General features: G+C 36.1%; 1 protein-coding gene across 5 annotated transcripts in view; it reads left to right on the top strand.

Annotated features, from left to right (window-relative positions):
- Window positions 1-25491, top strand: part of IMMP2L (inner mitochondrial membrane peptidase subunit 2) — a 427594-nt gene that overhangs the window by 13310 nt on the left and 388793 nt on the right. For 3 of the 5 annotated variants that reach the window (XM_042018035.1, XM_042018038.1, XM_042018037.1), the window contains exons 2-3: window positions 9990-10127; window positions 15350-15453. In XM_042018035.1, coding sequence (XP_041873969.1) covers window positions 9990-10127; window positions 15350-15453 — 242 coding nt within the window. Of the gene's footprint in view, window positions 1-636; window positions 726-6702; window positions 6814-9989; window positions 10128-15349; window positions 15454-25491 lie in introns of those variants that run through there. The other 2 variants (XM_042018040.1, XM_042018036.1) reach the window with 2 other exon arrangements.

The raw sequence follows: 25491 nt of genomic DNA, 5'->3' as shown, positions 1-25491 counted from the left end.
CTTGAAGGTACATGAACTACGTGGAAAAACCTCCTGCTTCAGACTATACTGGCACCTGCACTTGCTATGGCAACTGATAAAAACAACTAAACACTAATGAAAGCACAAGCCCTAGTGTATCCATCTGCACCAGCCAGGAAAACCCAACCACCATCCATGAAGCCAGAACTAGCAGTACAATGCAGCCAGCTCTATGTGCAGCAGGTGTGGCTGACATCAGTCCACATCAAATCTGGTGTGCACTAGGGAAGTCATCAGCTCAACAAACATCTTGCCATTTTGTGTGGGTTAGAAGACCTCCAAGGTACAGAATTGCTTTGTACTATTACGAACTCCCAATATTACATATGAATATCCAAACAGATTTATTGTTGTCCAATTGCCAACAAATGGCCACAAGAGTAGACTCCTTATGCATTTGAATCGCCATCCTTACTGAAGGAAAACACAGCGACTGCAACGCAGCATCCTCAAGTTTTTGGAGACTCAAACTGTAACTACACGGGCTGAAAAAGGATCAGGCCAAGTACCTTATTTCGTGCAGGGCCTGTCCTGCTCTGTGCGTGGCACAAGGTGAGCCTGTCAGGCCGCCCGACCGAGCTGGAGGCGCGGAGCAGCCCCGACAGCCGCGGCCCCTCAGGGCACCCCGGGGCGGCCGCTCCGGGAGCACCGCGTCATGTGACGCGGCCGGCTGCGGCCCGCCCCCCCGCGGAACGGAGCAAAGGGTAAGCGGCCGCAGCGGCCGGGAGCCGGGCGGAGCCACGGGAGCCGGGCGGGCTCGGAGAGCCGGGGCGGGGAAGCGGCCGGGGAGTCCGCTGGTGGAGGAGGGAGCGGGGACGGGCGTCAGCAAAGGGGGCTCGAGGTGCGGTGGCGGGGACGGGCAGGCGCCACGCTGCGGGCCCGGCCGCGAGCTCGCGGCAGCGCTCGGTGCCGCCTCTGCTCCGCCCCTGCCCCGCCCCCGGGCCGGGGCGCCCCGGGAATGGTCCCCGCGGGACTGGCGGAAGCGCCGCTCACGTGGGACACCCGCTGCTGCTTCCTTGTCGGGTGTTGGGTTCTTCCCTTCTTCGTCCTTCAGATTACCGAGATATCTATTTCAAGTGGGAAGGGACTGGATTGAAAAGAGCCGGCAGAGCCGATAGTGAGAAGCACCGCTGTTCTTTGCATCCTCCGCCTGTCAGAGGCGGTCGTGCCGGGCTGCCGGTGGAAGTGCAGCGGGCGCTTGAGCGGGGGAATGGGCTTAGAGCGACTCCGGCGTTCTGCTCCCGTTCACTGGCATCTTGTCTGCAACTGGGACTTGTGCTGTGCACTGCTCTTGGTCCTGGACTGAATGCAGTTCTTACTTAACGTATTTTTCTGCTTTATTAAACTTCTATCAGATATTGTATTTGTCCTATGAGGACTACAGTTAATGGCTGTTCTCTCGTATCCTGATGGAATGGCTTTCCTGTTACCCTACATCCTGGACATCTGAGAGGGAATTTATTGTTATTTGTTTGTTTTTTGTTTATACTGATATAACTTGTCCTAAAGTGGCTGCTTTTCCATGTCTTGTGCTTGTCCTGCAATCTGTTCTCAGTTACACGCTTCTCCATATAAAGGCCACAATGCTTCAAGCTGAAGAGATTCAGCCAGTTCCTACACTTGTCGCTCTGGTATTCCTACTTTTGTTAAGGAAAATTAATTTTCTTGGAAATTAGTGAAAAGCTTAAATAGAAAAAGTGCAGCTGAACAATAAGTAGATTCTAACCTTCTAAAATCTTTTAATTAGCCAGTATTCCATTATAGAAGTTTTACATTTTTTTTTTATTACCATCCTTGTTCTGTGGAACTGGAATTCATTGAGCACACCAATGTACCAGAAAAGGCAAAGCTGCTTTACAACTCTCTAAATAATTTTCTTGTAACAGCACATCTTTATTTTCTTTTTCTCCCCTAAAAGCATACACCATGCATACTTGTTCATTGTTCAGCTAGGAAGAAAATAGAAATTGTCAACAAAATATACTAGGAAGACAGAACCTGTTGGGGATTTTCAGGTTAAATGAAATAATTTCTCCAGAAAACTTCAGAACTAGACTTGATTTTTCCAATATGCAGCTTTTTAAATGAATACATATGCATTTTGTTAAAGAAATGCAACATTTTAAACTACTGCATTTGAGAGATTTTCCAGGAGTCTTTAATTTAATTTACTTTTAAAATTACAGATTCTTTTATTTAACTTGTATGTCGTTACCAAAATAAATTTTCTTCTGGAACTGGTGGTAAATAACTATACACATGGTGTAGTAGTGGGTGATATCCAGATCCCTGAAAACAATATTTTAAGCATGCTAACAACAATTTTCAGATTCAAACGGTTTCACAGTCACGGTTGGAATTTTGTGGTGAGATCTTTATAAGTTGACTAGGGTGCCACAGATTTCAGCTGTTTCTGGAAATTGTATCCTTATGATTGTTGTTTTGCTTACTCTTGAGACCTGAGCAACTTTCATGGCAGTTGAAGTTGTCACAAATCCCAGACTCAAAATCAATATGGTGGGGAATGATAGTCAGAGTGCACTAGGTCTGCTCTTAACAAGTCTCACAGTGACCTCTAATGTTCAAGAATAAAGCCTGAGTTGTTAAAATAATTATTTTTTGAAGGCATAATTAGTTCATAGAGTTGCTTTATTACTATGCCCCAGACAGTAGATAGTAAGTAGTTGGTTCATCAGGTTTCACTGCTGGTTTTCACGAGAATGTTCTGTCAGGGAGTCAGTCCCAATTTCTCTGCTTTGAACAAGGATGCACAAAGCTGTTTTTACAGTAATTGTGGGAGAACTAGTAATTTTTGTGAAGCATGCTGAAAATGGTTAAAATACCTTTCAAATAGTAAAAACATTTTCTATTCTTTCTTTTGGCATCATTTTCTCATACCATAATAAATATTATTTCAGTTATTATTCTGTCCTCATATACTCAGTGCATACTGACATGCTTTAAAGATTCATAGCTGAGAATCTTGTTTCTTCTATTAATTTGTTTTTGTATTCATTTGACTTTTCATTAGGCTAGAAGAAACTTTCCTGTTCTGTACTGAACTTAGTTCTTCTTAATCCAAAAGCAAAACCTTTTAGAAGAGTTTGTTTTTGACAATATTAATGTTTGAAGCTGAATGCTTCTATTCTTAGGCTACTCATTGAATCTTACCTGAATACGTAAGGTTGTGTATTTTGGTGAAAACTGAATGTTCCTTTGTTGTTGTTGTTGTTTTTGCCTAAGTTTTGTTCTAGATAACCACAACTAACATGACAGTTCCATGGTACTTAAAAGAATCCAGAGAGCTGACTAGATAAATGTACAAATTTATTGAAATTCAAAGGTTATTCTATTGTTTACCATAAATATAATTTACAAATTCAGTAAGTTTTGAAGCAACTCCTCATTCACGCAGTCTGCTTGAGAGCAAAACATAGCAGCAGCTGATAGTTGTTTACAAAGGACACTTAAAATTTATTTAGAGAATTAACTTTGGTTGCAGGCATTGAATCCTTAGGCTGAAAGCAACACAGAACTTTCACTTGTGAGAAGCTGAACGCATTATGTTGCTCACTTAAGTGAGTTCCAAAAATTGATGTAATTTAGTACTTTCCATTATGTACAGTATATATTAATGATTTTTAGTTTCTTTGAAGGTGCAGAAACACGAATAAAACCAAATATTGTAACTTCTGTGTTAGAAGAACTGTTATTCTGCCAGTTGCCTGTGTGATAGTACTTGGAAGATATTTCATTACATCTAAAGTTTTAAGTGCTGGGAAAAAATCTGATTTGTAACAATTTTTTTTTTTTAAAATTGCAATTCCTTTTCTTGATGCTTGTGTGTATAAAATGGAATCCTGAGTAACTTCTCAGAACTGAGGGGTGGCTGATTACTTGCCATCCCGAACTAGTTGTTAATTTGATTGCTGAGAGTAACTTTGGTCTACAGCTGTGTTTTCTTCCAGTTTTGCTTTACAGTTGAAGAGTGAAATGTTTTGTTTGGAAATACAAGATTGTCCACGAAGGTAAAATTTGTGTACTTGAAACACAAAATTAATTTGTAAGAATAAGCAGTATGACTTATTTTCCAGTTACAACCAACATGTGAACTAAGCCTTTGTACATGACATAGATCCCAGTGACGGGAGATAGTAATATTTTATTAAAAGAAGAATCAGTCCTACATTGAACTGATTTTTTGCCCCCAGCAATAATTCTGTGACTGATTATGTTGACAATTGTTGTGGTTTAAGCTTTTCTATTTGGTTTGTGAGCTGAAAGCTCATTATGGTTGATCTGGTTTTGTCTGCTTCTGGGAACTTCTATGTATGTTACAGCACTGAGAAGATTAGAAAAATGGATTTTTATTGTTGTTTTTCTTTATTGTGCTATATTGGAAAAATTCTGTTTATTTCATAGGGATGGGAGCTATTACATGGAAATTGTAATTGCTTGAATTCAAGCAAAGGCACAAGAAAATGGTACAAAATGGAGTTGAAGCTAGCAAAATCTGCTGCTTTGTATTTGGAACAAGCAAAACATTTGGGTGTCAGGACAAAATGACTGATTTAGAGGAAAGAAAAAAGAACAGCAGAGCATACCTGTGCAGCTGCTGAAACTGTAGATTAGGTTTGGATTTGCTTCCTCAGTAATGCAGCAGTCATTTCCATGACCTGTGATATTTCCAAACTCACAATAGAGGGGTGTTCTTTAATGTCTGAATGCTAGGGGATACAAGGAGAGTAATATGATGGAGGAATAGGATGAGTAAAACCTGTGCAGAGTATAAATACATTAACTGAATAGACACATTACCACTATGGTGGAATAATACCAGGATAGAGTTGGCTTTATTGAAGGATAAATGAGAGCTCCTTCTGGAACTAGATAGCATTTTTAAATGAAGTCTTAAATGCACTGATCTATATTGATTATTTTAACTGAAAGCTTACATGGGCTAGTCTGTTTTGATTCTTCTGTGGCATTCATCACCATCATGTCCAAGCCTGTACTTGGATAAATATATGTGAATTAAATCAGCCTACTAAAAAGTCTGCATACTTGTACCCTTACAATAATCACTGTAGTGTCTGCATACTTGTACCCTTACAATAATCACTGTAGTGTAAAAGTTATTGAAATATACAACCAAAGTGGGAAATGAGTCAGGCTGCATGGGAGTATTTAGCTCTGGCCTCATATCATGAAAAATTGTAGAAAAAGCATGTGTTAAAAAGATCACACGAATTCTGATACTGAGTGATGTCCTGTTAATCATGGTTGTTAGGCTAGGTATAACCTCGTCTTCAATTTAGAGCAGTCTTAAAACAAAAGCTTTTGTCCTCAGTTTTATGTTTCATAGGACACAGTAAAATTGGGCTTATTCATGTGTTGTGGTGTTTTCTGTTATGAAAGTCTTCTTTATTTTCAAACCATATATCCTGAATTCTAGTGTAATGCCATTGATTTATAGAAAAATGTATATTGTGATTGACAGAGAAGTTGGTTGTTTCAATGGATTCTTGAACTAAATATAATATAGCTACAAATTCCTGAACAAGATCAAATAGGTCATTTCAAACCAACGGGGCAGCCTTCGTAGGGTAGTTGTTTTGCATATAGGTTGTAATTCCCTCCTTCCTGTTCCCTCACATGCCTTCTTGTAGAAGCACATCAGGGGCCATTCTATTTCCTTTGCGGATGACTGCTAATGCCTTGTTTTTACAGCTATTTTTCCTATCATACTTCTGTGGGTAATTTTTAAGTACCTAGCTTTGCAAATATATTGTAACCTGGGGCTTTCTGAATTACTTGATGATTTTCTGCAGGCTGTTTGATAAACAGTGTCTTCTAATGTGCAAGCAAGTGTAAGAAAAAATAAACATTTTATACATAGAGAACTATCTAAATAGCATCTCTGCTCCATATGTTGTAGTACCCACAAGAGGCTCATTATAATCCCTGGACCTTTTGTGCACCAAATACTTCAGTCCAGATAATGCTGTGCTCCATCTGCCTTAATCTCTGAGCTGCACAATGTGAAATTCTTAATGCTTTGACCTGCTATATGCTAGCATTTTTGATCTTGGATTTTTCTTGTCCATGTTTCCATTTCAAACAAGTTTTCAAGGTTATTTGTTTGAAGTTTGTATTCTGTGCGTTTTTTTTTTCCCTAAACCAAGTATTACTTACAAATGCTGAAAAGCATATGCATCTCTAAAATATTTTTATTCTGGGTTTGTTTTTTTCTTTTGTATTTGGTTTTGTTGGTTTTTTTTCCCCCATCTTTTAAGCGTTGTGATTTGTTGATCTTATTCAAGGTGTCTAACTGGGCAGAGATCCAGAAATATATGTTAGAGAAATTATTTTTTTCATCAAACAATACTTTGCTTGCCTCACTGATACGCATTGAAACCTGTCATCATAAACCAGACACTGCACTGTATTTCAGAATTTCATTCCAGAAACATGATGCTTTTAAAATCTACAGATGTTTTAGAAATGTCTAAGAGCAGAATATTATCTTTAGGAGTGATGGCTGTCCTATGTTTTCTTTATAAAAAAAACTCCAACCAAATTTTTTCTTTTAATTTTAAGGATCTTTTTTGTGTCTACCCTTTACCACCCTAAATTCTTTCTTGTGACTGTGGTAAATGCTTACCATTACCTTTTCCCCTTCTTTTCTCCTACAACTATCAAAGTATAAGAAAAGACAACTCTGCACATTTTAATCCAGCAGTGTTTATCAGTTGAGGATTATCCATTCACATGTCCAGTCATTGGTAGAAGGTAATGCTGCAAACTGCCTTTCTGCTGCCTATGTTCCAGCTCTTCCCCTGTAGCAGTGCAAGACAACTTGAAGCCCCTGATATGAAAAGAGTGAGGGGTAACTTCCCATTTACTGGAAGTTGGGTGGTGAACTATTTTGTCAACAGTTGCATGGCAGCTCTGCACATGAATTTACTTGTCTGTGCTTTTTAGAGGGGAAAGCTTATGGAACAGACATGGCAAAAATGTGTGCACTGTTAAGTCAGATACTGACATGTAGTAATTTACCTTTGTGTTGAAAATGTTTTGCTATATGAAAGGACTTAAGGTTAAAGATGGATTGTTTTTAAATAGTTCTTCTCAAATTATTTGAAATGTGTGTGCAAATGTTTACTGTCTTTAGGGAAGAAAGGCTTCTGCAGGCTGGCTCAGTTTGTGCCGTGGGGAAAAGCTGTCCTTTGCTGTGGGAGGTGGGGAACCAGCAAAAGTTCAGAATGTAGCACATCATTATAAATGAAGGATTCATCATTTTGGTGTAAAGGAAAGATGAACCCAGTGGTTTGATAGTTGCTGAGAGGAGAGGGGAGGAGAGGAGAAAATTCAGGGCAAGTAGAGAAGTCCTTCAGCACCTGAGCTGTTATTGGTTTTGGTGGTTTGCAAATTGATTGCTTGTAGGGGTGCTGCTTGTGCTTTTCCCCTCATGTTCTTCCTATTGTGCCATAGAATTCTGCATGTGTTCAAACCCACAAAAGTAGACTTTAATTCCCAGCATTGTCCATAGCTGCTTAATACTGCTGGTGTTACCTTGTCCAAGTGGTGTACTGATAATGTAGCATTTTGTCTTAGCAGTTTTAACCTGGCTGCTAGATTCTCTGTCACTATTAATTAGCTTGTAGTTGTAGGAAGCATATGGTTGGTCTCCTGTGGATTGTCTGACCAATTACTTCTCTTCAGATACTAGATTTTTCTGTAGATACTATCATGGGGCTTCTGCAAGAAGTTTATAACAAGATCTGTCCATGGATTTAGTAGAAAGGATGGGATGAATTTTCATGTTTCATTATTACTGAAAAAGAGGTTTGACTCTGAGGAATTTTAAGAGAAGTAAAGTTGTCTGATTTCTGAATGAAAAAAAAATATATTCCTAAACCAGCCATATTGTGGTACATGTATCAGACAATGTTTTCCTGCTCAAGTTACTCTAGAGAATATAGTGAATATATTTGTGGGTAAGGTCTCCAAATGGTGTTTTGTGGCAGACATTGCTGTTAGAGTGGAGTCTGAGAGGTCTGAGATGCCAGACCTCATAGCAGAGAAGTAGAGTTCCAACCAGAAAACTCAAGAGGTAAAGTTCAAAGTAAATAGGTTGAGAGAAGGGTATTAAGGTGCCGGCAGTGGTGTAGTTAGAAGGTAGACAAAACCCTGATTTTTAGAGATTCTATTTTTATGTGGTGTATTTTCCAAAGGTAAAGCTCTGCTGATGGAGGCAATAGTCTCTTTTGGTGGATTGATTCTAATAACAAGTTCTTAAATTATAAGCTGAGAGTAAACCATTATAGCTTTTTTCTTGAAATGGTGAGACTTTTGTTCTGTTTCACAGCCTATTTCAAATTATTTGTAGAAGTGGTTGATGCAAACTGAAAATGTTTTCATGAAATGTTCAGAAAGAAAATGACCGAATTATAAGCAGTATGCAAATTTGAATTTATGAACAAGTTATAGATGATGAAATATTTCCACTTTAAAAAAATAATTAAAGCTTTTGAAGGTGAATGTCAGAAGTAATAGTCTTAGAAGACAGGTCTTGTCATTGCAAAGCTATTAATATCTATAAAGAATTCTACTGAAGAATACACAGATGGCTTACTTTGTAGAACTGCGTTTTCTCTCCTAAGTTTGATGCTATTTGGAATTAAGAAGCTCTGTCCATGACAGAAATACTACCTTCAGTACTATTTCATCAGAGTGATTTCAGTTTATATTCTGCATACAAATATTTCATCGCTTCCATGTTTCTCAAAATGCAGCCAAGAAAAAATCATTATATTGTGAAATTCTAAATACTTTGTAAGAGGATTGAATGAAACTGCATATATTTATGTTTTTAATTATTTTAATTGAAAAATAACTCTATGTTCTTGAATAGAAACACAGTGGGAGACTGAAAAATCAGGGCACAGTCTGTTTTTTCCTTCTGTCTGTTGGAGTTAGGAGTGACAGAGGGAGCAGGGACTTCACAAGCTGATCTTGAGGGAGGGCTACCAGGGATTCATTAGGTGAAGCAGCAGTTTAAGAGGGTGATAGGCAGCATTTCTTATAATGAAACTGCAGTTGCATAACCTAGGCTTGTGTCTATGCAGTAGTACCTGGATATTCAGCTTGCTTTTCAGAGGTATGACTAATGTGATCAAACAGCTGTTGTTTCAGTGTACTTTGTAGGTATTTTCCAAGCATGTTCAGTGGTTCAGGGCTAAATAAATAGATGGGAGATAGTATAATACATGGAACTGGAGTGGAATCACCCCATGTGTCATTATGTAGCTGCCTAGTCTGCCAACATGCTTTTAACTTTGTGATGTAGTGGTGAACAAGGAGTCAGTCATTGTGTTATGGTGAGTCCCCATGATATATGTGACAATTTGAATTGATTTTATGTTTGCAGTTACCACCACTGTGGAAATGATGCATTTGTGCATTTTCATTTGTGAAAATATTTAATAAAGAAAAGGTAATGTGTTGCAAATAGCTTTCCTTTGCTTAACACAATCCACCTTTGGGGGTGAGAAATTAATAATTACCAGTGTATGGAGAGAAAATTATGCTTTTTTTCCCCCAAAATGCATTATTAAATTTTGTCTGGTTGTATCACTTTGCTTCTTTCTTACCTGCTACATTGAGTCATTTTTATCAAGTACTTCTTCTAGCACAGGATCACAAGAAATAGCTAAATGGTAAATTTCAAGTATCACGCTCTGTTCTGTAGGATAGACATTTAAATTCTGATGAAGATTTCTGGTTTGTTGGTTTGGGGTTTTTTTCCATTCTCATGTGCACACTCGTTTTTTTTCACTCTGGATATTGTGAGACTCTAACAGATAATAAATTTATTCTTAATTGTTCTGTGTTGAATTGCTACATGTTGATGTTAACTTCAAATTTCTTATAACAACCTTTTTTCTTTCCTTCGTGTTTTTCAGACTATGGCACAGGCTCAGGGTTTGGGGAAGAAATACATTAAAGCCTTTTTTAAAGGTTTCTTTGTTGCTGTTCCTGTAACTGTGACTTTCCTGGATAGAGTTGCCTGTGTTGCAAGGGTGGAAGGAGCATCTATGCAGGTATTGCTGGTAATATCTTTTGTCTGTCAGGAAATTAAAATGTGGCTCTCCACTGATAATACCAAGGTGAAAAAGATTTTTTTCTCAATTGTTATTAAATGACGTTCTAGTATGGAATAGTTTAATTTCTACTTTGTTAAATATTTTGTGATGTAAAAGAAAAGATTTTGAGAACAAAACTTCCCAAAATTCTGTGTCAGTAAAAGGATAATATATGGAGAAATAGTGATAAAGATATATTGTTTTGATATCTTCCTAGACATTTAGAAATAGTTGGAGCAATACCTTTTGTCTCTTGGCATTGAATTGATGACTCACAAAGAGGCTTTATTAATTTTTAATAGCTACATTATAGTAACTGTATGGCAAAACTGTTTCTTGCTATACTTGATCTTAATAATGAACACATATGGCACCTTTGCAGGGAAGAACACTGAAACTGGCATGAACCTAATATTATTACTTATTTTTATCAGGCAGTAGGTATCAGTTCACTGTTTTTACTTTGGTTATATTGAATGTTTATACAGTGTAAGCAAAGAAATATAAAGAAGATGTGTAACGTTTAGATGATAAATAAATACTCATGAACGCTATTTTGTTTTCGCTGTTTATTTGGTCTTGAAAAAGCTATGTTTTTATGTAGATAGACAATTTCTATATTGTTACTTTGCATTTTGAATCATAGGCACTGCACATTGGTGTGCAACACCACTGATAACTATGATATATTTTGTTCCAATGTTGCAACATTGCAATTAGCAGAGAGTAAGGATTTGATTCTTTGATGGTAAGCTCTCTTTTCTGATTGCCTTAATAAGCTCAGAACCTTGAAGAGAGGTTTCATAGCACTCAAGACCAGCTGCTGGAGTTTGTATTATGCAGAATTTACACATGGGCTAGAAAACTTGGGCTTGATCCTGTACTTGGCTGATTTGTGTTTAATGTTCTAAAAAAGCACGTGGTGGGGAGGAGGGAATGACAAGGTGTCTTTTGTAGGCAGTCTGTAATCTGATGTTTAAACTCTGTCAAGAAACATCAGCAGGCAGCTTTCACATCAAGAACAGGGATGAAAGTAAAGTCATTTTACTCCAGTAATTCTACAATCCAAGGCCAAAAGCTAGGTGTAACATAAGTTATCTTTGCCATTTTCACAGATATTATTCTGAATATCACTGATGACCAGTGAAAGAGAGGAGAATCTCAGGGCTTGCAGTTGCAGAGCCAGAAAGTTGCACTAAAAAGAAGGAGAGGAGGGGAAAACTGGGAAAAACCAGTTTTGTTATCTTTTTATTATCTTCAGGCAGGAGAAATTCAAATATATAACGCAGCATCTAGAGAAGTACAAAATCAGCCAGATGAGTACAACTCCCCTATTTTCCACCTTCCCATTTTTTGCCTCTGTTGCAGGTCAAGAGCCACATAGAGCATTCAAGATGCAGATTCATTTCGGATTTTATGGTTTTGTTTTTCTTTGTTGTTTCTGTTTTTTGGGCTTTTTTTTGCTGCTACCGAGTATGACCTGAGCATTTAAATTTTGAGGTGTTGGTTTTTTTTAGCATATCACATTGCCATTCATGGTTCGATCTTTTCTGTCGTGGATGTAGTGTTCTGTTGGACATCCATTATTGATTAATAGTTCTACTTCAGTAGCTGGCAGGAAATTTCTTAGATTTCCCTCTCCAGAAGCCTGTGGTCGTCCTCTGGTTAAAACCTCAGTTTTATGTTTTCTTTGAAGTCAGTCCCAAGTGTTTGGGAGTGTTCTGTATATGGTATTGTTTTGGAGTGTTGCTTCTCTAGGCACTTGAAGAGCATGTAGTTAACCGTGGTTTATCCGTGGAAGATTTGAAAAACACTACAGTTATTTGCTTAGATTTATTCAACCTGACAAAGGGAAAACAATATATATTCACTGGATTATTAAAATTGAAGCTTTTCCCTTGCTGTATCTGTTAACTAAACATTCCCTCTGTTAATTGAAATATGGATAGCTTGAGAGCTGACATTTGTAATTTTACTGACACCTCAGTGTCTGTAAATCTCTCTGGTTTTATTCCGAAACAGAACTGAAATAGAGGTTTGTTTTATGCCTATAGATGTTTTTCAGATTACAAAAAAAAAAAAAAAAAATCCTAGTGCTTTTAATAAAATACTAATTTCCTTGCCAAGATTTATTAGACGTCTAAGCAAGTCTGACAGGGGCACAATTATAAGGAATATATATCCCTGTCTTTAAGAGTAGCTTGAAGGAGTACTGATTGTGTTGCAATTCTGTCTGTTAACTGTGTTCTTTGGAGAGTGATCTGCGTTAAATGTATCTGACAGCTGTAGGTATAAGGAAGACTGAAGTTCAATCAGTTTGTAGTCAGATTGTATCCCTCAATCACATGCTTCTAGTGATACCTTATTGTCTCAATTTGATACCATGGTAAGATTCCCAAGAATTAGTTTGTAATAGACCTCTAAAATGTCTAGTAGGCTTTGTGTACTCATAATTGTGGCTCCTGCTGAGCCTGAAATTAAAAGTTTTGACAAGAAGCAAGAAATAAATCTTTCTGTGTCATGTTTGCTCTCCTACTCTTGTTCTCTGCTGTGCGCTCTCTCTCCCCCCACACTTTCTCCTTTTGTTCTGGACCAGCCTTACTGCTGCTTCATAGTTACTGATGATGGGAATGCTTTTTGACACCCTGGCAAGCATATGAATAAAGCTTCTAAGGAAAATACAAATTTTCTGACCCAATCAATTTAGACAGACTTCATGTGTTCCATTGTCTCAAGCTGATTTTGTGTTTTTCAGTGCTTTCAGCCACCTGTCATAATTTCAGTTGTGCTGACTTCAGTGTATATGTGTATTAACTAACCTATAGGGAATAGCAGTGAACTATTGCAGTTTATAATTTTAAGTTTTAGTAGTTTCATTACTTTCTCTTTTCTTTCCAAATGTACTGGGTTTTTAAATCATCACGAGGTAGTTTTGTTGCTTAGAATTTTAGATTGATGTACTCATCTAGCATTCTACTAATAGTGGGTTTCTAGTGAGTTGTAATCTGTCTACAACATGAAATGTAAGTGACACAAATAACTGATAATAAGATTTCTTAATTGCCTGTTGTGGATTTTTTGTGTGTGACTTCTTGTGCTGCGGGCTGTATACTTTTATATGTTTTGTTGTCATATGGACATCTTGATACTGATTTATGGGTTTTTTTTTGTTGAGTTTTGTTGCTTGTCTGGTATTATGAACACCTCATACACAAAGATGTGGAAAAGGAAACCCCCGTCGATATATGAATTTGTAAATTCATTCAATCAAATGGAGTGTTTTCAAGTGGGATAGAAGATGACAGCATATGTGCAGCTGTATGTGCAAGTTCTATTGCAAACAGTTCAATACCAAGGATTATAGGAAGGGGCCTGACCAGTGATCTCTGACAAAGCATTCATGTTTCTGCAGCAAACAGTACTGAATATTCTATTCCATTATGCATAATAGCAGTTGTAATTATTCAGTGGCAGTTTCTCCTAACTTTATTATTAGGATTACTGTACCTAAGCCTGTAAGCTCATGTGAATATTCTTTGTGCTCCCCAAGCTACAAGCAAATAAGTTGTGACCTTCACTAGCAGCATAACAACTATCAAGTTAATCATTATTTATAGTAAAAGGGCATGTTTTTACCCTCCTACTTATGGAACCTCATGTCCTATGAGGCTTCATCATATGGCTGGGGATCTCAATTTGCATGCTTTTAGCATTAGATTAGTTAGTAATTAGAAAGAGTAATGTTTTGTGGCTTCTGCACCACAGCTTACATTAAGACCTGTGTGCCTCCTTTGTAGCAGGCTTTTATGCCAAAAACTTGAGCAAAGAAGTTATAATGCTTCAGACTAGAAGGAAGAAGCCTCTGTGTTATTCTGTTTCTTATGAAAAGCCCTTGTGACCTTATTTGTTGACTGCTTTTGTAGAAGTTGTATTTTGATTTTTCTAGACCTTAAACCTTTCTACTAGTAAAAATATAATGAGGAATAAGTTGTATTGTTTCTATACTTGTTTGTTGTGGAATCTCAATTTGTGTTATTTACAACAGAGAAAGGCTTGCTGAAGGATTTAGCCTTTTATTTTTTTTAACAGACAATAGTAATTATTGATGTAAATGGAAAGTTGTCTCCCTAGTTTTCCTTCAGTTTCTTCTAACAAAATAGTATTATTGTCTGCACATTTGTCAGGGGTTTTTTTTGTGAGAGAGAAGGAAAAAAAGCCAACACCATAGTATTTTTCTCAAGCACAATTCTAATGTATAATGAGTTGGATATCCACTCATATATGTCAAAATGACATCAGCTATTGTTAAAAATGCATTTAGCATGCTTTAAGTTAAAAAGCTTATACGATATCTAAATGTGTTTCAATTCTAAGGTATTTCCTTTGTTTAAATGCAGAAAAAAATAGAAGTCAAGTGGGATAGTGCAACTAGGGCAGTACTGTAACTACCTGGTGTATTTCTCTGTAAGATGCAGTTGATATAAGTTTATTTGATACAAGAACTGTGAGAACACTCATTTAGATCTTTCCTAAGTATCAGCTGTGAGTTACGAACAAAATAATTTTGGGTGATTGGATGTACCTCCTAATTATGCATTAATTACTTGGTTATTTTAATTCATGCCTTTATGTGTCCTGTTATGGAGGGCCCACATTTATTGCCAGTGTCAGTGTGTGCTGTAGGTATAGGGCTTGTTTTTCCCCTTTGCAAAGGATGCTGAGATTAGTATTGTTACAAGTACATATTTCATTTTTAGTGTATTATGCTTTTATAAACAGTAAGATGCCTGCAAAAAGTTTGTTTGCTTGTTTGTTTTTTTCCCCTGGGAATTAGTGTACTTGGTTGTCCTTTGATTTTAATATTAAATGATAAACAGTAAAGGCAATCCCTTCTTTTCATCAGGCTGGCCATAAGTATGTATCCCATGTAATTTGATTTGCATGCAGTAGTGCATTGAAATATGTGAACTATAGTTTGTCATAAATTAATGATATTTAACATGTCATTTAATGAAGAAATGTATTTCCTGTAATACAACAGATTCTTGGCCTCTTACAGTAAGTGGGTATGTTTTTATGGATTTTAATGGATTTCACCTGTTGATGGAAAGACAATTCGGTGGAAGATTGATAAAGGGAATCTAGCTCTAAATATGTTTTTTTTTCTCCCCTTCTCTCAGCCTTCTTTGAATCCTGGGGGAAGACAAGCATCTGATGTAGTACTCTTAAACCACTGGAGCATTAGAAATTATGATGTACAACGTGGGGACATTGTGTCACTGGTGTAAGTAATTTTGCATACCTTTCAATACATGCTTATATAGATGTTGAACCATCGGTATTCCATCTACAATAATGTAGCTATATACATGAGCAAGTAACATAACATTTTTAATAATGCATTATTGTTATTTCTATCATCTGTTTTCAAAACTCAGATGCTCAAAGAATGCATTACCAAGTTTTTACTTGAAAGGCATGAAATGCAAGATATCATGTGATACAGTGTGTATGTGTACCAAAACTTCCAAGAACAAAGAGTTGTGAGATAGAAAATAGATAAAACATTATGTGGCTTAAAGGAGTATAGTTTTAAGTTGCTTGGTTATGTACTTATGAGAAAAACTTTCTGTATCAACTAATGCTGTATGTTTTCTTCCTGGTGAAGTATGTCTACTGAATAAAATTTCAGATAAGATCACAAGAATTCAACCACCTCCATGAAGGACAAATGGAGCAAAAAGTATAATTCTACATTTAAAATTGGGAGGTCTATGTATCAAGCCAAAAGGTGGCAGTGTTTCGCTGTTGAAAATACTCAAGTCTAACAGAGGACAGAAACTCCATTTCAGCCTTAATATAATATAGAAATAGAATGTCAGAGTGCTCATAACTGACACAGGGATATAATACATACTCATACTCTATGCTTGGAGAGTTTAAGCTTATGGTTTTAGTTTTGTAAGTGAAATGCACAATATGTAGATTGTAACAGAAATGTCTTTGGAAGCCATATTATCTGCCTGCCTTTTTGTCATATATCTTTTCTAATTGTCCCATTTTTTTGCCTACCTCTTCACTGTAGTGGTAATTTGTAAGACAATTTTCACTACCAGCTCTTAAAGCCAACTCTCTCATGTATTCTTCTTTTGTTAAACACTTAAAATTTGCATTGTGATCTGTCTCATTTTCTGTTATGTAAAATCTTCTGTAAATAGTCTAGCTACAAATACGAATTTATTCATGTTTGCTACACAGAATATTGCCAAAGGACTCCAACTTCAGGTCATTTAATGATTGCTGTAAAATGTGATTCTTCCTGTGTGTGCATTCCTCTGCCAAAGTCATGCTCTGGTGATTGTTTAAAAGAGTCAGTATAACTGATTAGAAATTAATAGACTGAACAGAAAATGAACACGTAGTCTGATCAGAAAACAAAATTAATAGCTTCATTCTTATTATACATCTTGAATGTTCATGGTTCTGTCTGAGCCATCTTCATTGGTTATTTTCACTTTGCTGTATGTTTGAGCATGATAACTAGTATTTTAGATGCTGTGGGGATTTTTGTAGGTTTGGAAACTTTTGCCTAATCATAGTGGAGTTTATGTACACCCACATAGAAGAAGTTGTATTTGTGCACTGTACTGAAGTTTTTCTTAGTCTTTGGGAAGTCCACTGGATAATCAGATCAGAGAATTCCAAAAGCATTTTAAGATTGATACAAAGGAAGTTAAATAACGTAAAGATAATCTATTGGGTAGTTTTAATATAAAATATCCTTCAATGTTTACCTATATCAGTAACAACTTCTAAGTTAAGTACCTCATGATACGGGTTTGTTAGAAGCAGTTTTGGCCTGCTTCCTCACTGTATTGTTAAGTTTTAAATTGTGTGGTAAAGTCTTGCAGGATATAGTATCTGGATGTGATTTTGTACTTGTCAGTTTTTGAGACTTAATTTTGCTATACAATGCTTTTATTGTGTAAATGGGTTAATACTTTCATCTTTTTCATTTTGATTGTTTACCTGTGATTTCTAGAACTCACATATATGCATGAATTTTACTTGCTGGTCCTCAGAGTCTGACTTAGGTAAGGCATGAACAGGGAAGGCCAGTCTCCCATCAGGTGCTCCTTTACTGTTCTTGTCAGAAATTCAGTTGAGAAAGTGTTGGTGTGACTGAGATAGGCAAATGGATATGTAAACCTTTGTTTTGTATCCTTTTTGTCTGCTTTACACTTGTTCACTGTCTCCTCTTTGCCAAGTCATAGCAGAAGATAATTTAGAGGTTGCGGAAGGGTGGGCTTTTGCAGAACAAGAGCTGAAGTCAAATATTCCTTCATGGCAGCTTGACCAGGGCCATCCAAACTCATCTCTTTGCTCCAGGTTTTGGCTGTTGTTGCTCTACTTACACTGGACTTTGCTAGCTGGAATCTCAACAGTCCCTTTAGGAATTGTGGTAGAAACAGCAGCCATCCAGAGTGACATGATATCTCTGATGGTATGAAGGAAGCAAGAGATGAATTAGTCTTGGTGGTCCTGGATGCCCCAAAAGAGAGTCAGTGAGCCTGTGGTTATGATTCTGATACTGCTTACAGATCCAAAAGTTTTTCCTCTGTTGTCCAGTGTAGTTCTTGATAAACATATATATTTTTATTCTATGACTTTGATTGCAGATGAACACCCTGCCCCCTAGTACTTGTTGGTGTTTATACCTAGTAAAGGTACTGAGGGAAGACTTCATGTGTTTCTGTCATCTTGGTCTCTGTATCTGATACAGTTGAACTACTCATCTCACCTACAGCTGTAAAATCAGCCACTTTGTGCACACATGTGCATTTACCTTGTTTTAGAAAAAATATTTAGAATGGCATTAGTCTTTAAAAATATTAAATTAGAGTCAGGTAAAACCAATGGAGAGAATAAGTTGGTAGCAAAAAATTATTTCTTCAATTGCAGTTTAGTGTTTTACAAATAGTTATATCTTACCTCAGCCTTCAGAGTATTTTTTCCCTTTAGCTTGAACTCATTTTTATTGATACCAGATTTAGGAGAGCTCAATGTTACATGTTGTAACTTTTGAACTCACAATTTTAAGTTGATTCAGAACTAAGCAAAATGTTATCATTCTTAACTTGGTCACTTTCTTGAGTGCTTAATTTAGGTACTGCTATATTACTGTGACTTAATAAATTGAAAATCAAAACAGGAATAATTTTAAATTTAAGTAATTTCTGTTATTCTGTGTTCCAGAATACTACCTTTTCATCCCTTAAATGGATTAAAAAAAAGTGCATTATATTTTAAGTTTTGGGAATGCATTTATTTGTCTTCAAAGAGAAAAAATAGTCATGTGGCACATGAGATCATCTTTCAAAGACGAATGCATGCTTTTGCCAGGCAGACTGTGATTTTTCAATAACTTTTGTGTTGAAACAGGCATTTTGTTTTGTAAGAGCTTAGCTGAGGTAGATCTCAACAGTTGTGTAGAACTTTATCAGATATTGCAGAATGAGTTATAAGATACGTAGTGTTCTCTCAGCTGGTTTTGATCTGTAAAGTTTGAGTGCCAGCAACATTGTAGCTGGAGCCGTATGCATCACAGGGGGTTGTACAGCTCATGCAGTTCCTTGGGAATGCATGCTGCAGCTGCACTTCCCAGTACTTAAGAGAGATAATGCTCTTCTATTGTGGATTGAGAGACATTTTTGCCAACTTCACCTGTATATAATTTCTTTTTTACTATGTACAAATGCAGGCATTGTAAAAAGATGTTGCCAAAGAGTGATTTCTAGGTGTAGAATTAGTTTTTGTTGCCTTTATGGAAAAACTCCTGTCCTGATTCTACAATCATACAGTCTTTTTATTCCAAAATTCCTGTCTTAATGTAGTAAAAAGTTGGTGCTTATATTTCTGAATGATAAAAAGTCAAAGTTGTAAATATTCACAGGCACTAATTTTAACCTTGAGGTCAAAACTTGGAGGTTAATTTAGAGGTTGTGCCATGTCTGTAATAGAGAGAACACCTTCTCCAAGGTTTGACTGAGAGCAGGAACCTATTTGCTGGATAGGTTGCCAGGTGTCCCTCCATTCTAATTTAGAATGTGTTCTTATGTGTCAAATAAAAATAGTGATGCTAATTTAATCTGAGCAAAGAAAAAGAGAACCGTGGTGTTTGTTCTGTACATTCTTAATGGTAACATGCTTTTAAAAGTTTGAACTGTATCTAAATGGGCAGTATTTTTAAGAACATGTTTTTAAAGGTCAGCTCTAAAAATAAGGAAATAAGTGTTGTAAATTTTGTCAGCTTCTTTTGAGTTCTCATATAGGAGCGTAATTGCTTTAAATACAGACCCAACTTTCTACACAGAAAATTCCTTGACATTAAAAAAAAACCTAAATCATACTTCTTGTCTCCTATCCTTATTATCCTTATGAAGGATATTAAGTGGCTTATGTCACTGCTTCCTCTGACTGTAAGATTATGGTCAGACTCTTCAGTAAACTCCTTTAATTTGGGTAAACGGCTAAGCATTTATGTGAGTTTGATTTTTGAAAAATCCAGTGCAAATCATCATTCTGGAGGATGAATCAAAGTACTGCATGGGAGGTTGTTTCTGCGGCTGTGTCCCTCACTGGCGTCTGTTCAGAAACGAGAACTGGAACAGATAATTGTGATGATGATTTTATGTGATGGTTCAACAAGTTTCAGCCTATACACACAAATCTGAATAATCCAATTTTTGAAGAAATGTAGTCCTGTTTGATGAAAACAAAAGTGTTCTCAAATGGGGAAAACTGAATATATGCTATTCATAGAAGATCACTAATTGGAATTTCATTATTGAGACTAGCTTAGTAAAATAAATATCAGTAAGAAGGTACTTACTGAAGGAACTGCCTTGAATTAGAATTAGTTGTAATTATGAAATTCTGATAGATATAACATGAATGGTATAATGGTTCTTGCACTGAGTTTAAGAAAGCTTTCTGACTAAAATACTGGATAACCTTTTACGAATACCTCTGCTTGGCCTTCTCAAGTCTTCCAATTTCTATTCTATTTTTGTTTGTACTTAGGTCTCTGTACCAACTCATCTGTCTTCTGGCAGGTAGGACACTGCAAAGGAGGTTGTGCTGACACAGAAGCTAAATAATCACTTTAGTTTCTGTGCCTCAGTGACCTCAGAAAATCTTTTCCTATTCTGTTCTTTTAGCTGGGAAAAAAATACTCTCATGTCTTTTCTTGATAAAAATCAAATATGTAGTTCTACTTTTATTATCTGTGTTACAATCTATTCTTGGAGTGGGTATCATACTATATAGGAGTGTGTTAGTACTGTTGGTGAAAGAAAGCCTTGCATCTTCTATTTATAAAGTAAAATCCTTTTTCTAAGGAAACTTTTCAGATACTGTACACTATCCTTGGTTTTATTATGAAGTGCTTAGGGTGGGTTTAATAGGCAATTGCAATACTGTGGAAACTGAGCAGTTGTGGAGGAAAGAAGTTGTGGTTAAAGTTATGGTTGTTTAATTTAAAGTCTATGGATATGACCAGGAAGTTTACAAGATTTTATTGCAAGAATCACTGCTGGAAAGAGTTTGGCTAGACTGTTTAGGCCAAGAAGTCACATAAATGGATGTTAAAGCTTACAGATTGTTTAGTGGTTAAATTGCAATTTGGACATTTAAAAATAACTATATTTATTTTTAAAAAGTTAATGATGGGGAAGTCAGATGGCCTTTGCCATTTGTGAAAAAGGTGTTGATTGATTGGTTTGTAAGAGTACTGTAGTGTTTTAAGTGGTGCTGTGAGAACTTCATATTCTGGGTGATTTTGATTTTATTGGTCTTGCTATTGAATTAAGTACCTTGCTGTTGAATTAAGAAACAAACTGTTGCTCGCTGAATATTTATTAGAGTATCTATTAGAATACTACATTGCAAGTTTACTAAATCCACTTCACTGATTACCCAGTTAAGCTGATTGGACAAAAGCAGACATGAACCTTATATACATGAAGCTAACATAGTCCAGAATGTGATCAGCTGTTAATTAAATAATAAGAAGAAATTGTTGTTTAATCACAGCAATGTATGTCAGATAAAATTATTAAATTACATCAGGAACTTGATAAGATATAAGTAGGTCTAGAACCTTGCTATAAGATCAATAATTTGGCTCTAGAGGCAAATGTTGAGGTCTAATAACAGACCATTATTTGAATATTTTTTTTTTTGTTCTAGTTAGAATGCCATGAAGAAATTAGACATTGGGGTGGTGATCAAAAATTTTGTTTAAAATTAGTTAGTAAATTGTTTAATCTTAATGACTGTTCATAAGATAATTCCATCCATTCTTGTCTGAGGACTTGCTCTTATAGTGGCCGAAGAGTGCAACTTTGGAAAACTATAAATCACTGTTGCTGTGTCTTTTGCTGGTAGGTTTTGGGGGGTATGTATTTGGTTGTGGTGTTGAGGTTTGTTTTAGGTTTTGGGTTTGGTTTGTTTGTTTGTTTGTTCTTAGTTTTCCTGCATATAATATAGTCTTTGTGTTTCACTTAAAATGCAGCATTGAGAGACTTGACAAAAATTAAAGTCAGATGCACAGTCTGTGATATTTGATTGAATTTACTGCTGAGGTAAGTAGCATAAAATTTCTTTAAGACCCATTCTAGTGAAAGTGGAGGGAGATTACAGTCTTGCCCACCTCAGAAGCAAAATACTTTAAAAAAAGGAATACAGATCTGTAGCTATCCTATGTAGAACAGCTTTAATTTTGATGCTACTGACTTGGTACTGTATACACTGATAAGTATATTGACTTACCTGTATTTACACTGAAATAACTGAGAGTTATAGTTGTGTTGCAACTCAGCTAGGTTAGGATGTAAATAATAAAAACAAACTAATTTGAAGTTAAACAAAAATATATGTATGTCTGATTCTTGGGAAAGTGAGAAAGATGTGAGAAAAACTGGTTGTGCTGTGATCTTCACAGTGTAAGATGATCAGGTGTTTGCAGCTAATTGATACATAAGGAGGCCCTATATTCTGCTGTTGGAGGAGTGTTAACAGTAATTTTCAATCTCAAAATTAACTGATTTATTAATTCAATTTAATTATTTTTGCTTCACCTTTTAATGATCAGGCATATGAAGAAGAGGAAAAAACCTGTTTTACCAAATGACATAATTCTTACCTTTTCAACTGAAATTCAGTAGAAAATGGAACAGCATTGAATAGTTTTTTTATGCTCTTCTAGATGATGGGCAGTCACAGTATGTTGGAGGTCCTGGGTCTAAGTGGACAGCTGCTTGGAATGTTGCAGCAATTGCAGAGGTGATTTGGTTGGCTGGAAAGCTCTCTCTGATCCTGTAACTCTGCCTTACAGTGTGATGGCTGACTGCCCTGTGAAGGTCATGTTGAGCAAAAGGAGCTTGAAACCTGTCTTGGTTTAGAAAAATGTCACTTTCACCTTTTGAAATATTTATAATTTAGATGTTAGGAATATGCTCTGCTATAGCAGAATCTGCTGCCATGTATGCAGAGAAAGGTAACAGTATATGTTTCCTGAACCTTTTTTCCTTGAACCTTAAGAGAGTTCGACAACTCTGATAGGAAAATATTTGATACCTTTTTTCTCAGTACATTTCCAACTGCTGAGAAGTAATTACTGGTTATTTATGACTGGCATTGCTTGTAGGTACTTAGAACTAGGAAAGGTTTTACAAGTCAGTGAAATAAGCTACACAATCTCATTGCTAGAAGTGCCAGTGGAAGTTTCAGCAGCTAATGTAGAATTCCAGTGCTCTTTCTCTGTGGGATATTCAGATTAGACACCTCCTTCTTACATAAATTTCAGACAGAAAATCTGTGATGATATAAGACAAAAAAATTAATGGGTATTCATATGGTTATTCTTGCGCTTGAGATCAAGTGTATTTTTGATTATGATAAATACAGATGGATCATAATTTTAAAATATATGCTCTGAATACATACTCTGTTTAATCTGCTGATCAGATACCTTGACACTTTAGAGGATTGTTAAACTGATACTTTGTTGAAAGTAATTTCCTTCCCTTGAAAGTGAAGCCAATGTTCCAACTATGATTCCTAGAGAAGATAACAAATCAAAGTACTTAAACTTAGGTTCCACTGCACTAATGAAATGCTGAGTGCTGAATTAATGAAATACTAGATTCAGTTTAAGATAAACTTCTCACTATATTAAGCGTTTACCTTTGATATTGCTTTACTTGAATTGTGAATGGTACACATTTTGGACCTAAAGATGCTATTTCACCTATTATGAAGAAGTTGTTCTATACTTACGAAGAGAGGGAGTAATGAATTTTTTTTGTTTTTTAGATTTAGTTTTGTAGATTAACTCTGGAAATTAGCTTACTCTTTCTTTTGCATATGAAACCATTATCTTTCAAAGAGATCCATTTTTTTGGCATCAAGGCTTTCATATTCCAATGCTAAGTTCTGCTACCTGCAGTAGTATGAGAGCTCTAACAGAGAAATATAGGTGGGATGTTACAGTATGATTCAACAGTTCTTGAATCCTAGAATACAGTAATTTTTCTTAGGAGATGAAACCTGATATATATATATATATTTCTGGATGTAAGCAAATGAAATTGGTTTTTTGTATGCAAAAAGATCAAAAAGATACCTAAACACATTTTAGCCTTTTCATTTTGTTCACAATCTGGGAAATAGTGAGGTAATATTTCATTTTACAGGGTATTTCAAACATAGTGTTCTTGGAAAAATTATAGATTAAATTTTGCCACAGCTAACTCTGTATCTTTCAGTAATAACTTCCCTTAAGCCAGTTTAGTCAGTTGTATTATGAGCAACCATAAATATTAACTACAGAATGTTACTTCTAGGAATCTTTCAATTAACTACACATATGCTGACAAAGTGAATTTTGCCTGCACATGAAAAATATTTATTTCCAATCTAATTGGTGAATCTGGAAGAAAAACCATGGGTCTTGACCTGTACTGAGTATATTGTGGACATGAATATCTTTGCATGTAATAAACAGTCTTGGCCTTGCTTTCTGTTTTTTCAACCTGTTAGCAAAGGCAAAAGCAAGGGAATGGCAAATTATCAGGTTTAAAATGATAATTAACCTTATCAACATTGTATTTTCTAGGGAAATTATACTGATGAAAGTAACATTAGTTTTTTATGTGCAATCAGCTGTTCCTGAAAAGTGCAATTGAACAACATTTAGCTTTAAAAACATGCATATGTGTTTGTATTTGGGACTTTATTGTTATTGTCAGTTGTCTATCTGATGATTAGTTACAGAGAAAAGTCCCTCTCAGAGATGCACAGCAGGATGAGACAGGGGCCACAACTGCAACAAGGGGCATTCTGAGTAGACATATGGGAAAAAAAAAAGCCGATTTAGAATTGCCAGGTCATTAGTCAGAGAGGCTATGAAACCTCCAGCCTTAATTGAAACTGGACTAACAAAAAACCAAGCACCCTCATTTGCCTTTCCAGTTACATCTGTTTTGGCCATGAACTGAAGTAGGTGAGAGGTCCTTTCCAATCTGAATTATTCTGTCTGTTTACATCTAATGGAATTTCAGCAATGGGACTTTTAAGATATGAGGCATAATAGCTATAAACTTTCGAGGTTAGAATTCAGCATTATCAATTAATGTATACAATATGCATTATGATGTTTTTAATTTGTTTTATAGCATGGAAGTGGAGTTTCTAAAAACCTCTTATTCTGTATATGTGGTTGTGATATTCGTCTTATAACTGCTTCTAAAAGACCCAGCCATGCATTGAAAACCTGTTGTGTTTATAGCTGAACATACAGAGAATGGTAAGATTTCATGTGGGTTTTATAACTAGATTGTAAATTCTGTAAAGGAGAAACAATGAGTAGGTTGAGGCAGATGTGTGTGGTGAAACAATCAGTGGGGTGGGTGGCAGTCTGCAAGCAGACGTCCGAAGACTGGCACATATTTAATGTTCTACAATCAAGGGAAATGCTTTACCAATGTATGAGGACAGTAATTCTCAAGTGAGGAGTGGAGCCTGCTAAAGTACACAAGCAATTGTTTGCTCACTTGTTAAATTTTCAATTAATTCTGACAGGATTCATTCATAAAGGACTGAAAATCAGAGAAAAATGTGTCGGGAATAAAGTATAAAAGGCATCTAAAATGAAGGCAAAAAAATTAATGTGATAGAACACTGGAAGTGAAGACAGGGGTTACCTACAAATTTTCATGTCATGTCTGTAATTGAATGACTTGATGTAGGAAGAATTGAA

This window comes from Corvus kubaryi, unplaced genomic scaffold, assembly GCF_017639235.1.
Source record: "Corvus kubaryi isolate FWS band 111438036 unplaced genomic scaffold, C.kubaryi_AGA036_p1.0 137, whole genome shotgun sequence".
NCBI classification, from domain to species: Eukaryota; Metazoa; Chordata; class Aves; order Passeriformes; family Corvidae; genus Corvus; species Corvus kubaryi.
This window is presented reverse-complemented; position numbering and strand designations above follow the sequence as displayed.